Consider the following 19,315-nt stretch of genomic DNA (forward strand, 5'->3'; position numbering starts at 1 on the left):
CCCTAACAACCATTATGATAGGTTGTCTCCTATTAAATGTATTAGTGTATTCAAAATTATTATATAACATGTATACAGATTGACAATTTTTGAAAATATTATTTAACAAACTTTCAATGTGCATCAAGTAACTACTTTACACAAAGTCTCTTTAGAAATTGATAATACTCATGGCCATAATTAGGAATATGTTATGTGGTATATATATGCTCATATATATAGCTATCCATATATACATGAGCAGAAATGTGAAAAGACTAACAAAATAGTAAACTATTTGAATTTCTTAATACCATATAAAAGTTATTTATACTATATATAAACACACACACACACACACACACACACACACACACACACACTTCCTAGTCAGAGAATACTGGAATTACAGTTATCAATGCAGATCCAATACAGATCCACTTTATCATGGATTTTATGTCTGATTCTATATGTATATCATTGATATACTTTATTTCCTACAAAATTAGAAGAAAATAAAGATTTGTTGTTTGGAGTTATTCAATAAACACCAGATCAAACTAAGGCAGGATTTTCCAAGATAGCATCCTGTTACCATGACATTTCTTTGATTTGAAGTATTCCAGTACTCTTCCTCTAAATATCAATTAGATTCATAGTCAATTTTCAATGCGATATGTTTATAAGCAAACCCCAATTCAAATTGTTGCCTCAAAATAGTTCCTATTTTCTCAGACTTCACCTTGCACAAAAATCTAAGGATATGATATTAGTTCAAAAAGCACAATTCCTTGCCCAAATCAGACCCCAAAACATCAGAATCTTGGAGGATAGAATTCAAAATCTATGTTTTTCAGTAAGCCCATGCAGCTGAGTCCAAGGCAGAAGGTCTCCCAACCATACTTTGAGTAAATGACTTTGACCCCCAAGATGCGAGAAGATACAACAGCTGGTAGTATGGGTTTCTTTCCCCCATCGAGAGCTTTAAAGCTGTTTTATTTTTAGAATTTTCCCTATTTCCCATTACAGAGTTTGAGGCAGCTGTAGAAAACATACGCATATATATTTAGTGTTACATTCTAAAGTACTCTTTGATCCATTATGCTGTATTACAGCTCCTCCCACATCATCAGGCATATGCCTAACAGAACAGATGGGTCCTGTGGCACTCATGAAGGTTCATCAAATCCCATAGCACTGGGGATTAAACTTCACAGTACTTTTCTTGAAAGAAACAAAGGCTGCACCCCTAAGAGATGGTAGGATGCTGGGAGAGGTGAGAAAGGTGACTCAGCGTTTAACAAGAATAATGCTTAATTACATTTGCTTTCATTGTTTTCTTTTACCCTAAATCCTCTTAAGCCTATGTGGTTTTGCTAATTATGCTGCATATACAAGGGCAATAATAATCAAGTATAATTCCACAATGATAATTAATACAATTTTCAATAAATTTATCATTATATTTTATTTTGTATTTTAAAACGATAGAATATGATATTACTAGAAAAGCAATAATAATGGCTCTCTGGCTCTCAGTAAATATCTCTTATTTTTTTCTCTTCTTTCATATTAGATATCTTTGTTGGATAACCTTCCATAAGCTTGTTTTTGACAAATTTTAATAGCATAGAGAATATAGTCAGGTACACGAACCTGTTCTACTAAGTGGAAGTATACTTCTGTCTTTAAAATTTTCTGATTCAAAAGACACTGAGCAAGCAGATGAGAATATACATGGAACAAGAGGCTACAGTTTGACTTGTTAAATGTGGATTATGTACTATGAAAAACAAAAACAATGGCCTTTTCATAATTTATAATTCCTGTTACCTAGCACATAGAAATGTACTATCAAAAAACAAAAACAACTTAGAGAAGTCAATGTAGATGGCACATTTACCTCATGACAGGGATTCACTATTCTTCAGTTATGTCTAGGCTAACTTTAGGTTATGTACCATTTTTCAAAAAAATGAATGAAGATTGTTCTGTGAATCCATTAGGCAATTTTAAATACAGATATAGACCTAGAATTGATAACCTTGTTTGATACTGAGGGAGTCTATAATAAAAACTGCAGAAAGCAGTGAATTGAAAACTCATTTTTTTGAATACATGTATTTTTCATATCATAATGAAGAAAATCATGTTGATTAGAAAAGAAAGTTGCTAATGTCATATCCATGTGTCAGACATAACCATGGAAAAAGAGGTACTAGATGGAAGAGAGAGAAACTGGATTTTGGGACCAAGTTTTCTTGTTTAAAGAATAAAATCAGGTAATCTCTGAAAATTGTTTTTTCATATTTGAGAAAGAATACCTTACACAAATGGTGATATGTACCCAGATTATTTAAAATATACACTAAAGAAAATTAGTATAAAAGCCCATTAAAAAGAAGAAAGTGTTACAGAAATGCAATTCAATTAATACCACATATTACAAAGTAGTTCCTTGGGGATATTAAGTTGGCTATTTTTAAAAAGAACTTCCTTATGAAATAAGTTTAAAAGTCACTACGTAAAATAAAGTTAAACAAATCACTTCCCTATTGCATTCCTGGGAGTCTTTACTATGTTAATATGCATGTGCAATAGCAATAAGAAAAGATGAGGAATTTACCAAATTTATTTCCACATTGAACTTTTTCTTTTTGGAAGCACCTTATGGAAGCAATGCTTTTCAAGATATATTTTGGAAAATGTTGATAAAATTAATTATTTGGAGAGAAAGAGAATCTAATTTATTTTGGAATATTGCATTTTTAGAGTGATATGTCTAATTCCAACCTTATCAGTTCATAATTAGATTAGGAAAAAGACCATTTTGAAAACTATAGGGGAAGTTGTGCTCAGGAAGACTCTATTCTGGTAGCAAAAGTATATGAAGTAAAGGAGTGTCTGGAAAATAGAAATTGTGAATACTGAGGAACAGCTTAGAATCAAGACAAGGACCAGAACCAAAAGAGCAGAGGGGTGGAGATCCTAACATGGAGTCAAGATGGCAGCAAATTGCCTCCAGACATGCTGAGAAAGCCTTGTCAAGGTGTCAGACATCAGGTGGCCCCTCAAGAGACAGACAGGGTCTGAAACTTCCATGGAGACACAAGAATCAGAGGCTAATCCTGGGCAAAGAACCTAACTAATGAGTCAGGCAAACCTTGTTCTGCCTTGGTACTGAGGTGGCAATATCACCTGATCAAAGAAATGCATATCTATTTTTGTTCTAAAATATAAATTAATTTCCAAAAGTGATTAACTGCGACCTGTGGGCAAATAGATGTGAGCTTAGCCACATCTTAAAGGATCTCAGAGAAGAATGTGACCACAGGTTAATGCAAGAAAGGACATGGCTAGGCGGACCTACAGTTCTCGGGATATGTACCATGCAGGTGAACTGTGACAGCAGTATAAAACAAATGAGACAGAAGAGATTTAATAGTTGCTTCACTGTGCCACGTTTCCTCAACAGAAATGTTAATTTATTAATAAATAGATAATGAATACAATATTTGGCATAAATAAATTATTTTAGTTTGATGTTAGCTAACAAATACTTTATGAATGAGAGATATCTATAATACTGAATATAAGCAAAAGTGAATTACCTATTCATTACAGCATTGCTGGCTTTAAGGAAAAATTACGAAGGTCTCTAGGACAAAGCAACGCATAGGAACCAGGTGAGTTTAACCATTATTAAGACTGCCAGACAGATCAACATTCACTCAAATGCAATAAGTGCACAATAGGCACAATACTGGGTTGTAGGAAGGAAATATTAAAATTTCTCCTCCTGTTTTTTATTTGTTTTATTTTAAATAAAAAAAAAAGAGTGGAATTGGGCTGGACAGGGTGGCATGTGCTTAAATTCTCAGTGAATTAGTAGGCTGAGACAAGAGGCTCACAAGTTTGAGGCCATACCCTCAGCAACTTAGCAAAACCCTGTCTCAAAATAATAAATAAAAAGGACTTGGAATGTATCAGTGGTAAAGTACCACTGGGATCAATCAGCAGTATCAAAAAAATAAAAATAAAAATAAATTGCATTTCTCATTTTTCAAATATTTAATATTGTGTAGGTATTCAATGTTGAATAATGCTGTAAAGGTTAAATTTTATGATAGGAAACCACAAATTAGTTGACCAGTAGGAGCTGCAGATATACCAGTTGCTCTCATCCAAGATAGGGTAAGTGGCTGGAACTGCGTTGGCTAGGATTTGGCGATAGAAGGGATCCCTAATCCAATGGAAATCCTGAAGCAGTTAGTCACGACACTCACTAACTGGTCTAATAAAGATTGTGGTAAAAATTACCACACAAGCTACTTAGCATGTGTTTTCTTCTTTCCACTATATCCTGGCCATGAAATCTTTAGCAAGCTTCTATGACTCCATGACCTCATTATGAAACAAACATAGCTAACTTTGAGGGCTACTTTAAAGACAATGAGATCGGATCAAAATTTATTTCAGTTTTCTTTGAGAGTCTTTATAAAATGTTCATCTTATTTAAAAGGGTATTACCAAATTCTAATTTTTACTCACTGGCATATTTCTTTAATTCATATTTTTAGAAGAGAACAGTTTATCAATCTTGGAAACATATTTTGTTAGTGCAAAAGTAACTGATATGCAACAAATAAATAATCATTTACACACAAAGAAATCAGAAGTCATTTAATGCTCATGATCATAAAAGCCTGAATGGGCCTGCTGTGCATATACAAATTCTGCTGTTCAGTTTTTCAGTGGTTTCAAATACTGCTTCGAAACAGAACCATCCAACTTCCCTTATTTCTGTTTATTGCTTTTTCAATGTTGAATCTATGAAAAGTAGGGCATCAGTAACCATACATGCAGGTAAACACAATGTTGAATATGACTTTCTGTACCTTGCAACTGGCATTGTGTTTTGTTGGAGCAGGTGCCTTAAATATATTTATTTAAATTAAAAAATTATGAAGTCACTCAGAATAACTTCTGATCCACAAGGATTCCACCCAATTTTTATGTACCACCAGGCTTATCTTTCCAAGGCTGCACCATTTTATCAAAACCTAATCTTTTTCCTGTTACCATGATGGTTTCCTTCAAATATTTTTCATGATTTTCTATATTTGTTTGTGTATTGGTACTTAATAGTGGCATATATGTTTTCTTTCCCAGTCTTAGGGAGTTTTTAAAAGAGGTATTCTTTTTTTTTATTAATTGCTCATGACAATCCAATGATCTTGACATATCATACATTTGAGTCAAATGGGGTATAATTTCTCATTTTTCCAAGTGTAAAGAGCTATTTTTGAAGAGATATAACACACAAGTGACCAAAAATTAGAACTGATGGGGAGGTAAAAGCTATATATCAGAAATTAAGTAGATATGCTATGCATTATATAAATATTAACATTTCAGAAGGTTCTATTTAAAGTTAGGTGGCTATTTCTGTGCCAGTCACTAATTATAGTGTCTTTTTGTTAACTTCATGCTTAGGTTTCATATGGAGAAATCAGTTGGTTGTCCTTATAATTTTTATTTCTTTGGATTTAGCCAACTATCATATAGGTACTAGAATTTTGTAGATACTAGATACTAGAGATGTGAGAGTTTTTAAAAGCAGAAGATATACCTGGAAGTGATCTCTTTTGTAATGTCTGCATCTTTAAAATAACAACAAGAAAAAGCTGAGTCCCAGAATATTGATGTGATTTATCTGCTGTCCAGTCCATATATCTGGATTTCAAATTATGATCTCAGTATAGTACATTATTCCTGGCTGAACTTTTCTTTGCCCTCAAATTATTTCTACACAAATATCCTATTCCATTTTGCTTTGTTTATTAAAAGATCTATTTTTGAATTAGATAGTAGAGACTCCCTTTGACAGCATAAAATTATGATAAAACTTTAAGGATGATTTATAGTCTATGTATGGCAGGGGCATTCTTTGATTCATTTAGTGTCATCCAGAATATATCAACATTATGAAAGCAGGGAATAAAGCACACAAAATAAGGTGCACTGCTTGATCTCTTTCAGAACTTCTTTATAGGCGATCTTTCACATATCTTACTGTTTATTCTCTATGAAAATACTTGAGTTGTGAGTTGAAAATCAGAATAATCCTTCACATTGACAAATAATTCCTAGAGGCCTAGTGGTCACTTGATCCTTGAAAACCTTTCCTTCAACTGCCCTGTAAATATATAGTCCATAGGGAAAGGAAAGTCAGTGGCTTTTTAAAGAGTTGTGAATTTTGTGGCTAGAATATTCCCTTTCACAATTTTGAAATGAACTAAATTACATAAGGCTTATTTAATTTGAAAGTTGAATTCAATTGCTTTCCTTCACGATTCCACAAAATTAGTATTGAAATGAGGCTCTGTGGGGTTAGATGCAATTTTGATAAAGGTCAACATAAAATGTGCAGTCTAACAACTCTATTAATTCTACTAATTTGATTGAAATACTATGTAGACTGCCTTAAATTAACAAATGTCCAGTGAAATAGACCAAAAGGCCATTTCCTAGGTTACACTGTGACATTTGCTTCCTGATGGTCATTTGTATTGTTACTCTTTGTGAATTTTTACTAGATTTATTTATGGACAGTGATTTCCCATTTTCCATAGTCATCACCAATGAGACAGTGAATGCATACAAAGTGTATGCACTGTGAAAAACGTTAAGATGTCTTATTTTAAAATAAGTTTTAAAATTAATCAATCCAGGTTCATTCTTAGAATGTCCTTGTTTAGCTTCATGCACCACACCAAAATACATTAGTGTATTTCTTCATGATTTATGAGATAATCACAAGTGATGCCCCTCTTTCTGATAGAATTCCATTAAACATCTTAATTTCATAATTAATTTTGATCAGTTTGTTTACTCTAAGCATGAATAAAGGAAGAATTTACTGAATCTGTTAAGTCAGTGGTAGTGAATATAAAACACTTAACCATTCTAGTAAGATCAGAGTTTCAGTAGAGAAGATTGGTAAATGGTAATAGTAAATTGGAAATACTCATTTTAAATTATTAATATCTATTATTACTACTTCCAGGTAAAGAGGTTGAAAAATCTGATACTACCAGATAAATACATTTCAAATATTTTGTTTACCAATGCATTGGCTTTTTTGTGTGTGTGTGTATGTGTGTGTGTGTGTGTGTGTGTGTGTGTGTGTGTGATACTGGTGATTTAACCCAGGGGTACTCTATCACTATGCTACCTCCCTAGCTCCTTCTTATTTTTACTTTGAGACAGGATTTTACTAGGTCACCAAGTCTGGCCCCCAACCTGTGACTCTCCTGCCTCCGCCTCCTAAGTAACTGGGATTGCAGGAGTGTGCCACCATGTGTGGCATACTAATGTCAATTTAGGTAATTTATCTACATTATTGGCTATTTGCAGCCTATCCACTAATATAATGCTTTGCATTTTATTGGAAATTCCATTTTGAATTGAAGTGTACACCCCCCACACACACATTTGCATTCTTAATTGGTGGTATCAAATGTTTTCATCTTAAAGTTACCCAAACCACCAGAAGAGAAAGAAAGGACTACCCAGTACTGGATACATATACCATGAGCTTATTTAATCCATATAGCAATCTGACACAATTCCAAGCTTCTTTACAAAGAAAGTAACCAGAGAAGCCAATAGTTTGATCCTAAAAAATCTCTGTAAGTGAAATGTCACTTTATTTTTATAACAAGGTTTAAAATCTAATCCAATAATGTGTTGGGGATATCCAGCCATGAGTCAGGAATGAATGACTTAGTATTTTTCCAATTTAAATGTTGATAAGATTTCTGAGAGGCAGAAACTGCAATTTTAAGTTTTAGGAAGCTTTTGTAAAACACACTGTATAGGTTTTGGCTAAAAGTTTTGGTTGAGTTTTAATGTTTTGGAGGACATCATAAACATCACAGTGATAGAACAGCATTCTTTCAGAGTTCTGAAAAATGCCTCATCTAGGACTGCTGTGGATGTGACACATTTTTAACAAGTTCAGATAGAAGTAGCATAACACTTTTATGACTAACAGTAACTCAGGGAAGCTAATCAGTTCCATATGCCCACTTCTTTTTTTGGCACTAGGGATTTAACCCAGGGGCACTTTACCACTGAACTACACTCTCAGTCCTTTTTATTTTTTACATTTTGAAACAGAGTTTTGTTAAGTTGTTGAGGCTGGCTTTGAACTCATGATTCTCCAATCTCAGCCTCCCAAGCACCACTGTGCCTAGCTGGTCCAGTTTTTAAAAATAACACAGTAGCCTTTAACTTTATAGAAGAGACTGGAAGAAATACTAGAGTTGTAACGAGTATACAATGTTAAAAATGTTAAAACGATTTGTGAGTATGTGGGAGTTAAAAAAAAAAAAAGAACAGAACAGTAAAACCCCCAACCAAAACTAAAATAATGATTCCTTCAAATATGTCACAGTTGGGTGTAAGAGTATATGAAGGCTTCATTTACAAAAATATATCTGCAGATCTATTTGATTAGGTTTTGTCAAACACATTAAACTGAAATAACAAAGGATCACATGTATAGTTGTTATTGGAAGAAATTTCTTAAAAATCAATCAGTAAGAAATTAATAATGAAGGAAAGGAATTTAAATGACAGAAATGTCTTTTCTTCTGAAGAGTGTATTTAAAAATATAACTAAATTTATAACTCCAAAAACCTCAATATAAATTGATATCTATATCAGCAGCTCCCAAACAAAAACACCCTATGCATTGATATCTATAAAAATATTAATCTTATTTTTAACAAAGACACTAACAAGCACTAATGCCAAAAATGCAGTTGAGCAGATTATATTCTCCTGAGGGGAAAATACTAAAAATAGTCACAATACTGGAGCTTTTTCTTGCATGAAGTCAGAAAAAAAATAAATTAAAAAGAAAGATGTCAATTTAATTTGCCTTGAGGAGTCTGAATATGTTTGACACAACAAAAATTAGACATCTACTGGAAGAACTGGTCCTTGAATTGACAGAAAGTCTGTCATCAACAGGATGAATCGATTCCAGCAGGCAAGAGACTTTAAGGAGACAGTTGAAAAGCCATCTGAAACATAGTGATGGATAGAGGGTTTGCAATGAAAAAATCACACCCTGATTCATGTAAAATATTTGTTTTATTTTTATCTTTCTCAAGAAAATTTGCCACTGGCAATTACTTTATGTGGATATGTCTAGTCTACCAGCCTGAGTTACTTTTGGAGTGTAAAATGTTTTGTCTTATTCCAGAAGGCACTGAGACTCACAAATAATATTAGCTCTACCAAGTTGGCATAAAATGACTTGAATATTTATAATTTAAAAATAAATGATAGCAACAAAGAAGTTTAACTTTACCATTGTCAAGTCTAACAAATGGAAGATTTTTTTATGATTTCTTCATAGTAAGAATTCAAAAGGTTATGTATTATTAAAATTTAGCTGTTGTATTAAAATGACTGCTTTTTGATACAAAATTTCAGATTTCTTTTGTACATGTCATTTTAAATTTTGAGAATATTGAGCTGAGGGTGTAGCTCAGGGTTAGAATGTTTGCATAGTATGTGTGAGGCTCTGGGTTCTATCCCTAGTTCCAAAAAAAATAAATAGGAAAAATATGTGACAGTTGGGGACTCAAACTTATATACTCTGTAGTCCCAAATATGCATCTTGAATTATTCTCTGAAATAATCAGTCATTCACTAAGTCAACAAATCTTTAAGGAGTACCTACAACATGTCATATATTGCTTTAAGTATTTGGTTAGGTACTGGACAACAAGTTGAGAAAGTAAACAATACAGGCAATGTCCTAGTCCTCCTAAAGCAAATGAACAAGGGCAAAAACACAATTTTTAATACAGTGTCATGATATTACTATGAGAAAATTATGGAGAATGCATGAATTCAGCAGCCTTCCTTATCCCTGGCTTCACTTTCCACAGTATTAGTTACACAGTCAACCTTGGTTTGAAAATATTAAATGGAAATTTCCAAAATTAAATGGAAATTCTGAGTACTGTGATGAAATACTACACTGTTCAGTTCTGTCCTGCTCAGGACCTGAGTCATCTCCTTGTCCAGTGTATCCAACCCCTACCTGCCCACAGATCCATTAGCAGCCATCTTGGTTATAGAGTGACTATCACAATATTCAAATGATTGTGTTCAAGTGACCCTTATTTTACTCAATACTGACCTCAAAGCTTGGGAGTAATAATGTGAAGGTGGCACTGTGGCATAAGGACAAACTAACTCTGGTAATTAGTGGCAATGCTACAGCTCACATAGGAAAATAAAGACAGCATATGTAGGGTTCAGTATTACCCATGAATTCAGAGATCCACTGGGGATCTTGGAATATAACCCCCAAGGATAAAGAGAGACCATGGTATATGAGAAGGGATCTAAATCAGATGTGGGTAGGATGCAACTGGCAGCCAAACCATCACAGAGAAAGGTAGATCCAAAGTGCTCTCCCTATTCTTTTCCTCTAGGAAGAGGATTTATGAAAGAATGGGAAGAGACAGATAGTGTTTCCTTTGAGAAACTAAAGTGAATTTAAAAGACTATCATAAAGATGAAACAGGGCCAAGTCATGCAAAGACTTTTAGACTACATTAAGGAATCTGTACTTTATTCTGAGGCTGAAAGAAAGTATTTGATAGACTTTTAAATAAGGGAATAAGAGTAATATTTTCATATTAGATACACACACACACACACACACACACACACACACACACACACACACACAGTTTCAGCTCCAGAAATAGATTTTTTTTTTAAAGGACTCACATCAGAAACAAGAAAGCTGATTAAGAGACTTTAGCAGAAACCCAAGTGAAAGGTTGATTGTACAGATTATGACATGACAGTGGGGATGACAAGAAGTGATTTAGAGTACTTGAATACTCTATATAGTAATTGAAATTGCCAGGATTTTCTAAAAATGTTAATCTGCGTTGATAGAGTTAGTGAAAGAGACATCAGCAGAAGGGTAACAGCGTAGCCTATAAAGAACACTGGGAAACATCAGCTAGGAGGGAAACAAAGTCTAGTGTCATATAAATCAAGTGAAAGATAGATTTTAAGAAATACATTTAAAGAGCAGGAACAGAGTTGTTGCTCGCTTGTGTGTCTTCACTGTTTATCATTTGGTGCTGCCTGGGTGCATCATGCATAAACATTTGCAAAGCAAATGACTTAATTTAATAAACACTGCTACATGCAAGACAAAGATATCAGGTTGGGTGCTGGAAAGACAAAAAATACTTCCTACTTTCAAAACAGTAATACATGCATAATAATACACAATGTGTGATAGCTAACATAAGGGTTTGCTATAACTGCAGATAAATAAAAATCCATGAAGAATATAAAGGGAAAGAAAGGAAACAGTGAATATTTCTTGTTCCACGTAAAAATAAAAAAGTAAAACCAAGTGAAAAGACTTGAAAAGGGACTATTGCAAATTTCAGGGGACCTGATTAAATTAGTTTCAGATTTGGCAAATGTGACTTTTAGGGGGGTAGTATTTGCTATTTTAAAAAATTTAACAATTTCCAGGCATACAATAATTAGCACAAATTTTGAACTCATGCATATTGCATAACAATAAATAAGATTTGAACTCAGTTCTAGCAAGAAAAGTGATTATAAAATTGATCTCTCTCTCTTTACCACAGAAGACATTAAAAAATTCCATGCACACTTAAAATTACTCCCCAAATGAGTGCATTTCAAGGTTGTTTTAAAAAGCACAGTCAACTTATGTCATGTGCAAATGATAGAATGACTCTGTGGAATCTATGCTTTCCTTCTATAAGCAAGTTCTGTCAGGTGAGTATAATAAAATTGCTCCATTGCCTAGCAGTCACAGGTAAAAAGCTAATATGTCATGAGTAGTGATACTATGAGACTACTGCATGTCAGTGACATGATTTCTATGTCCTTTGGATTCTTGCCATCAAACTTTCAAAATCAGTATTAACACAAAGCATTCAAAAAGATGCAAGTTAATGCAGAAGCTCTGCCATCTGCTACAGTCTGCAATCTCAACCTGATAGCATCCGTAAGTCAACACCAGAGTGAAAATAGTCCAGGGACATGACTTTATAAGGAATTTTTGTTTTACCAATTTAGGTAAGTCAAAGTCAAACAAAGGCACACTTAAAATTGTGTGAATGTGATGACTTCAACAGTCACCTAAACAACAGCAAATCTTGAAAGGCAGTGGAAAAATCTTGAAAGGTGGTGAAACAACTTAAAAATGTTACCTGTAACCATTGTGACTGGTCATTGTGGCCAGAGGTCCAGGCATTCACTTTGCCTTGCTTGTCCAGCCGAGCTTTCCTGGGTTCCCAAGTGAACATGTCCATGTTGAGCGTTCTGAAGATGCTGGAGGCAGTGATCTGATAGTCTTGTATGTGTCCTGATTTCATCCCCAAAGGCTCAGAACAGCCTGAAAGAAAATGATAAAGGCTCTGTGAGAAAAATTATTTGTCATCCTGTAGCTTTTCTGCACTCATTTTCGATAGGCAAGAGAAGATTAAACATAATGCTATTCATTCCTCCAAAGAGAGAGCATCTAAATTTAAAAAAAAAATGGGCCATAATCAGAAACAAATCTAGAACAAAATAGAAAAACAAGATAGCCAATTCAGGCTATTTTGTCTGAATATATTTTGGAAAAATTGAAAATAAGACAGACAATTTGAACTACTTTTGTGTGATAGATGATTTTGTAAAATGAAAACAATGCTGAAATGCTCTCTCCTGTCTCATTACTGGAAGCCTTGTGACTGTTCCCTGGTTTTCAACAGTTTCATTGTGTCTTTAAAAATGGGACATTTTCTTATAAAGTATATTCGGTTTTCTTTTATTTGTTTTCATAATACTGCAAATGAAAATTCCCCCAGTACAAAATCATTTCCACAAACTGTTCTACTGTTATATTCTGAACTGGACAGCATTTTGTTGTCTAAGAAATATTTCCTAATTTTCACCACTGATTCTTACTGTACCAATATGGTTTCTACCCCAAGACAAGAAACTCATATTTACTCAATGTTTAGCTTGTACAATATAGAATATAAACTAGTAAATGAGATAACAAAAAAATAAGCAAATTCTAGCAAAAGCCATTACTAGACACATCTTTTTATAAGTGTTAACATTTCAATCACACTCAATAAATTTTACTGTTAGAATATTCTTGGAAGATTCTCAAATTTACCACATTTTCCAGACTTATATGGTATAAAATTTATGTTCCTCCACCAATTAAGAATGTTTGTGTGTGTATACATATATGTATATATATATATGTGTGTGTGTATATATATATATACACACACACACATAATTTCCCAATCTCAAACTATGACTGACAAAATTTTATTTACAGAGTTTGCAATAGGAAGCATGATTCAATCATCTTTAGCTAGTGACTGAGACCTTCTTAAGTCAAATTGTTATATTTTAGCCAAGATATTCACAAAGTAAGTTTGACCAAGGAAGCAAAGATAAAAGAACTGACTTATCCAATCTGATACCTTCCTTGTATATTCTACTGTTCCCCACCTACTGGCTGTGTGGTCTTGCATTTTTATTATTTAGCCACTTTCAGTTTTGTCATCTGTAAAATGGTGAAACTACATCAAGAAGTATTCTAAGAAATTGGTTAATAAACATGAAACTTATAAGCATTACTGGCACAGTTAGCATTTAGTAAGGGTTGGCTATTTTTACTATTTCCATAAAACTTATTCCAACAAAAAACAATGTTAAAAATCTCCAAATATCAGTTTATTAATGAGTACTAATGATGATCCTGTGACTGATTGAAGTTGCTAGAACTAGGCCATTTTATGTCTAGGCGCTGAGAGATTAGTTTAGAATTCTTCATTGATAAATCTTAAGCATAACCAACTGTCTTCTGTCCTGGTCAATCTAGGTCACTTGTCTTCCTTGGGTCTCCTCCAATTTCGGCTTGACCTCCACTGCCTAGGAAAGGCCTATCCTTCCCAACCATGACAAAAAATGGCATGGAGGGTTATTATCTTTACAGAAGTCTTGCTGAGGAGGAATACATCCTGAGTCCTATGGTAAAGATAGCACTAATACCTAAAAGCAAAATTTGAGTGAGAAAAATATCATAACAAATCTCAGAAATTTTATAAAGTCTTAACACCCCTGTTTGGCATGCTGCTTATCTAGTTCTAAAGTAACTTGCATTGTCTGCTATAAAGATTTTGGTTAGATTTCTATCCACGCCCTCACCCCACCACTGTTTCCTAAGTCTTTGTAAAATGTTAGTTGTCATAGATACAAGGGAAAAGAAAGGTAGTTGTTTTTTCCCCTTCTGTTATACAGAATACCAGTTTAGGGATTATATAGAAAAAGAATGCCTTTGACTAATTCTTCTTAGTCATAAAATTAAATTCACACTCATTCTATTGTATAGTTCTTAGCCAGGCTGAAATGCTGAGTAATTATTTGCTTAAAGAATAAGTAATTGAGTTTCATTCCTCTAATTACGGTCTGATCTATTTTATTCCAAACACATAAGTCATATCTCTTTCAGATAATTTAAAAGTTGTTATTTTCAAGGGTCTACAAAGAGATTAACTACTGATCTTCTTGACAGGGTTAAAGGTTGTATGACAATTTATTTCAAAAAGCAAAAAACAACAACAACAACAAAAGGAATTTACAGCATTGCATTCCACTAAAGAAAATAGTTTGGGTTTTTATGTGTGTATTTATTTCCAAGTATTACAGCTAACTTCTCTGCCAATATATCCTCTATCACAAATTCCCATTTTATATTATTTTCATGCACATAAAAATAATTAACTCTTTTGCCAGTGTGAACAGCAGCTGAGCAAATTAAGGTATTAACACAGAAACTGGTTATTTCTATAGTAAAATGCTCTGGTTTTTAAAAACAACCACTGCGAGGTATATTATTCTCTGCATGCAAGTTCAAAATCAATTTGCAGAGTTGGAAAGTAGAGCATTACTTCTATTTCAGAAAACAAAATCTGTAAAGTGTCAGGTGTAACCTCTTGTCAAACTTGAAAGTAAAATTTATTTACACCTTAGGGGTGTATCCATGCTATGTACGAGAGACTGATCCTCATGAATCAGAAGACTGAAAAATTGGGGAAGGTGATGTTGAGCAACTAAAAACCACAGGGCTTATAGTGAACCTCATCATATTGAGGCTTCCCCCTGATTACTTTATGATGAATGGCTTAGGGATGGCACTGGCCTCTGGTGATATAGTGACATGCAACACAAACACTATACAGCAATGATTCAAAGATTTACTGACAGCCAATAAACTGACTGAAATTACCAAATAAGAAAAAAGAATCTGTTAGAATAATTAATTGCACTAAAGCTGTGTATTGGTTGCTTCATAAAATATGCAGATATAGAATATGAAATGTAATTCTTAAAATGATTCACTCATCTAGACTAATCAATCTAATTTCTTTAAATCCAATGGGCTAATTAAAAATGGTTCACATTTTAGTGTTGCTTTTTATTTGTTTAAAAATTATTCCCTAGCCTGGTGTGGTGGCTTACTCCTATAATCCCAGCTACCCTGGAGGCTGAAGCAGGAAGATTGTGAGTTTGACATCATCCTGGGAAACTTATATAGATGCCATCTCAAGATAAAATAAAAATATTCCCTTTTTAGGTATCACAAATAAGACTAAGAAGTGAAATGGATATAAAGTATGCACTTTAATAGATCAATCAAACCGCACATTTGTCTCTTTCCAAGGACTTAATTTCCTATTTTCTCAAAAGGTATTGTTTTAAGTTGGTAAATATTTTTCCACATTTTTGAGGTTATGCTAAGAAGTGAACACATGTGAACTTCGAATTTTCTTCTCAGTTGCTTGAACAAAATAATTTGGTGCTACTGTGGCAAAGATAGGAAAAGTTTGAGGCTAGAAACATAAGAACAACCACTAAAAATATAGAACAGTAAAGTACCTCTAGAAGATTTTATATTTTGTTCAGAATCTATCTATAATGAAATAGGACCACTGTGAGATCTACGCATTAAGTCTTCATCTTTATGTCTAGTATTGATGTTCCCAGAGGACAAGAATTACTTAACTCTGAGTCCTTTGATAGATTATTCTTGAGCTGGATAACCACTATTTGTACAATAATCAGGTTGCTAGCTAAGAATGATCCCAGAATAAATTTATAGTAGCAATCTTGGTATTGAAGTATTGTTCCCTAGGGAGGAATGATAAATTTACATGTTTCATAAAATCTAAAAGAAGAAAAAAGCACCAAGTTCTTATGGTAGGTAGACAACGACAAAGCTTACTTTCCTGTACCATATATCGTAAACTTAACTGCAATTTATGAGGTCAGACAGATTCCATTTTATGCTGAATTTCTGTCACAAAACATAAATCACTGTTTCTACCCAAAACAATAAGATACATCCAAATTTGAAAAGTTTCCCGTGAGGATTGTTTGTACTTTATTTGGCCACTCCACAAAATATATTACTATTTCTATACTAATTCTATTCTGTAACATGCTTTTGAACTTGTTTATTTTATGCATAAGTGGCAAGCTGATTGAAACATGCCCTGGACATTTTGAAGCAGAATTTAATTTCCATGGGTATTTGGAAAGCTATAGGTTAGTAGCAGACTACATACAAATGTGCTTTTTATTTTCTTTAAAGACAGTACAGAAAGAGATAATATGACACTCACCAGAGAGTTCACAGCCAAGAAGTTCCATTCGCAGAGTGCAGTGCCTTCGACAAACTTGGGGATAGAGTCTTACATACTGAGCTTTTATGGGGGGTGTGAACGAGTTAGCATAGGGTGTGTTGTTATCAACATTTCCACGGAACACCTGGGCAAAGACATAAAACAGAATTTTAACTTATTAAATGCTGTAGCTTCTTTACTTATTTTCATATGCTGACCCTTACCCTCATTGCACATAATTCTTAAAAGATTATATTAAATATTTTGGGGCCTGGAGCATTTAAGAAGTACCTTACCATCAGTAGTGAATAAAAAACCCATAGATAAAAAACTAATTAAAGCTATAAACCACTGTGGCCTCTGGCATACTTTCTTAGGATGGTCTTATCAATATTAAGGCCAGCCCTTAGAACTGGGAGACTACTTCTCTCTTTTTTGAGAAATGGCACCTTCAATCATTCAACTTAATCTGGGTCTGTCTGTTCATTTTGCAACTCAGTACATTCTTTTGGAGTAAAGACTAGTTTCCAGTAGTGCTTCCTGATTACTTTGTCTTTCTGGTGCTATAATCAGATTTATGACGCTTAGGGTTTGACTGATAAAGATTACCTTTATCAACAAGTCCCAGATCACGGCAAAGAGGCTGACAATTCCTTATATGTATTCTCCAGTAAAAGCTACTTTCCTTTAAAAAATCAAGTAATTCCTTTATATCTCATTTTTTAGTATACATTTTATATAACCTGGCAAACAGAAAATCTTATTTAAATTCACTTGAGAGGGTAACTTAAAAAAAATTTCAAAAAATTTCTCAGATTTTAATCTAATGCATGATTTTAAAATGGGATGATTTGCAGTTCTGATATCTCTAATTTTAAAATGTTTGAGAAACAATTAATTTCAAAATTCTGAATATCATATTATATTGCATATTATATCCATTTCCTGTAGAATATTTTTAAAGTAGTAGATTTGATCCACAGTTATTTGATTAAAGATGCATACTGTCTGTAAAATCAGTAATGATGAAATTGAAAGTTGACTTCTGGGAAAGTAAAGGCTTTGCTAACTTTGCAAAAAGTATTGGTTGGAACTCTAGTTAAAATCTAAGAACATCTTAAATAACAACTGTTGTAAGTTTATAACTTGGAGAAACTCCTCCTCTCTTCACTTCACTAGCCAAATTAAAAGCAAAAATCACCAGAAACATTTTCAACATAGGCTTCTCCTGAAGGCTCATTTGTGATGTAATCATCAGTGATGATAGAAAATAGCATTTTACTTTTACTTATGTGGGTTAAGGAGTCTGTCTTACCATGTCTTCATTGGAGCCTTTCACTTTGTACATTGTCCAAGTCTTTCCATCATTACTGTAGGCAATTTTGTAGGATTTTATATACTCTGGGCTCCCAATCCTCTTGGCCCCTTGGGTAATCACACCAGTAACTCTCATTTTTCTTTGCAAATTTATCTGAGGAAACAAAAAAGTCAACAAAAAAACTCATTGTTTCCAGGCTATTCATATTTTGGGAATAGAACATTTTTATTTATCAGTATAGATTTATAATCTTATGAAAAACTAATATTTATCTTAAATTTTTTCAGATAAACATATAAAATAGGAACATATTAAGTTTAACTTCATAATTGTTTTCTATAATGGAATAATGCTTTTTTAAAAAGCAAAACAATGCATGTGAGCAGGCTTCAAAAAGTATAATGTTCCCATAAATAAAAGATAGAAAACTTTTGGTTGGTTCTAATGTGCAGGTGTGTCTTAGCAAACTGAAAAATGGGAACATTTTCTTGTCAAAATATCAGCATCATGACTGCTAAAGTGTCTCAACTGACTTAAGCTTCAAGAAATATTCATTTAAAAAAAACATTCAAATCTCACTAAAATTTGAGTACTAGAATCAGGAAAGGTAAAAACAACAATGATGATGAACCCAAACCAAAGTATCTTTGGCCTCTTCATTGCTACATTGTAATATCTGTTGTGGGTTGTACAAATGGTCATGAGGGAACTATGATTTTTTCATCAAATACTTGCTTTTTTTTCTTAAATTTCCTATATGGAGACTTCCTAATTGGCTTTTTCTATCCATTCCAAGTCAATTTATAACAGTTTACAGCAGGAGAAATAAGTAACTAATAAAAATGTTAATGTTCTTTTAATATTTAAATAAGGATCTCTTTCTGATACTTAAAATAATTAGATAATATAATGCAAAATATTTTATTTACATAGAGTAAACATCAAATTTTGTTTCATTCACTTTAAAGTGCATTTATACATTCTAAAATGTAAACAGTAAAACAGTCCTGTTGTAATATTCTTGATAAATTCTTATGAAGCACCCCTTTCGACCAATGTAAACCAGGAAAATTTCAGTAGTTCACACTGTATTTCTAATAATTCAAAGACTATTTTCTGATAAATAAAAAATTTAAAAAAAAAGAAAATCCTTAGGTTCATGTAAGTGACCAAGGTTTTCCACTCCATGATCTGACTTCAAGAATCAGCATATGAATGCACATGATGAGA

At 33.1% G+C, this 19,315-nt stretch overlaps 1 protein-coding gene across 2 annotated transcripts in view; it reads right to left on the bottom strand.

Moving 5' to 3' along the window:
• Positions 1-19,315, bottom strand: part of Edil3 (EGF like and discoidin domains 3) — a 399,196-nt gene that overhangs the window by 95,245 nt on the left and 284,636 nt on the right. For both annotated transcript variants that reach the window (XM_026394555.2, XM_026394553.2), the window contains 3 exons: positions 18,083-18,238; positions 16,768-16,912; positions 12,286-12,470 (listed from right to left, as the gene is read on the bottom strand). In XM_026394555.2, coding sequence (XP_026250340.1) covers positions 12,286-12,470; positions 16,768-16,912; positions 18,083-18,238 — 486 coding nt within the window. The remainder of the gene's footprint in view (positions 1-12,285; positions 12,471-16,767; positions 16,913-18,082; positions 18,239-19,315) is intronic.

The sequence above is a fragment of the Urocitellus parryii genome, chromosome 1, assembly GCF_045843805.1.
Source record: "Urocitellus parryii isolate mUroPar1 chromosome 1, mUroPar1.hap1, whole genome shotgun sequence".
NCBI lineage: Eukaryota > Metazoa > Chordata > Mammalia > Rodentia > Sciuridae > Urocitellus > Urocitellus parryii.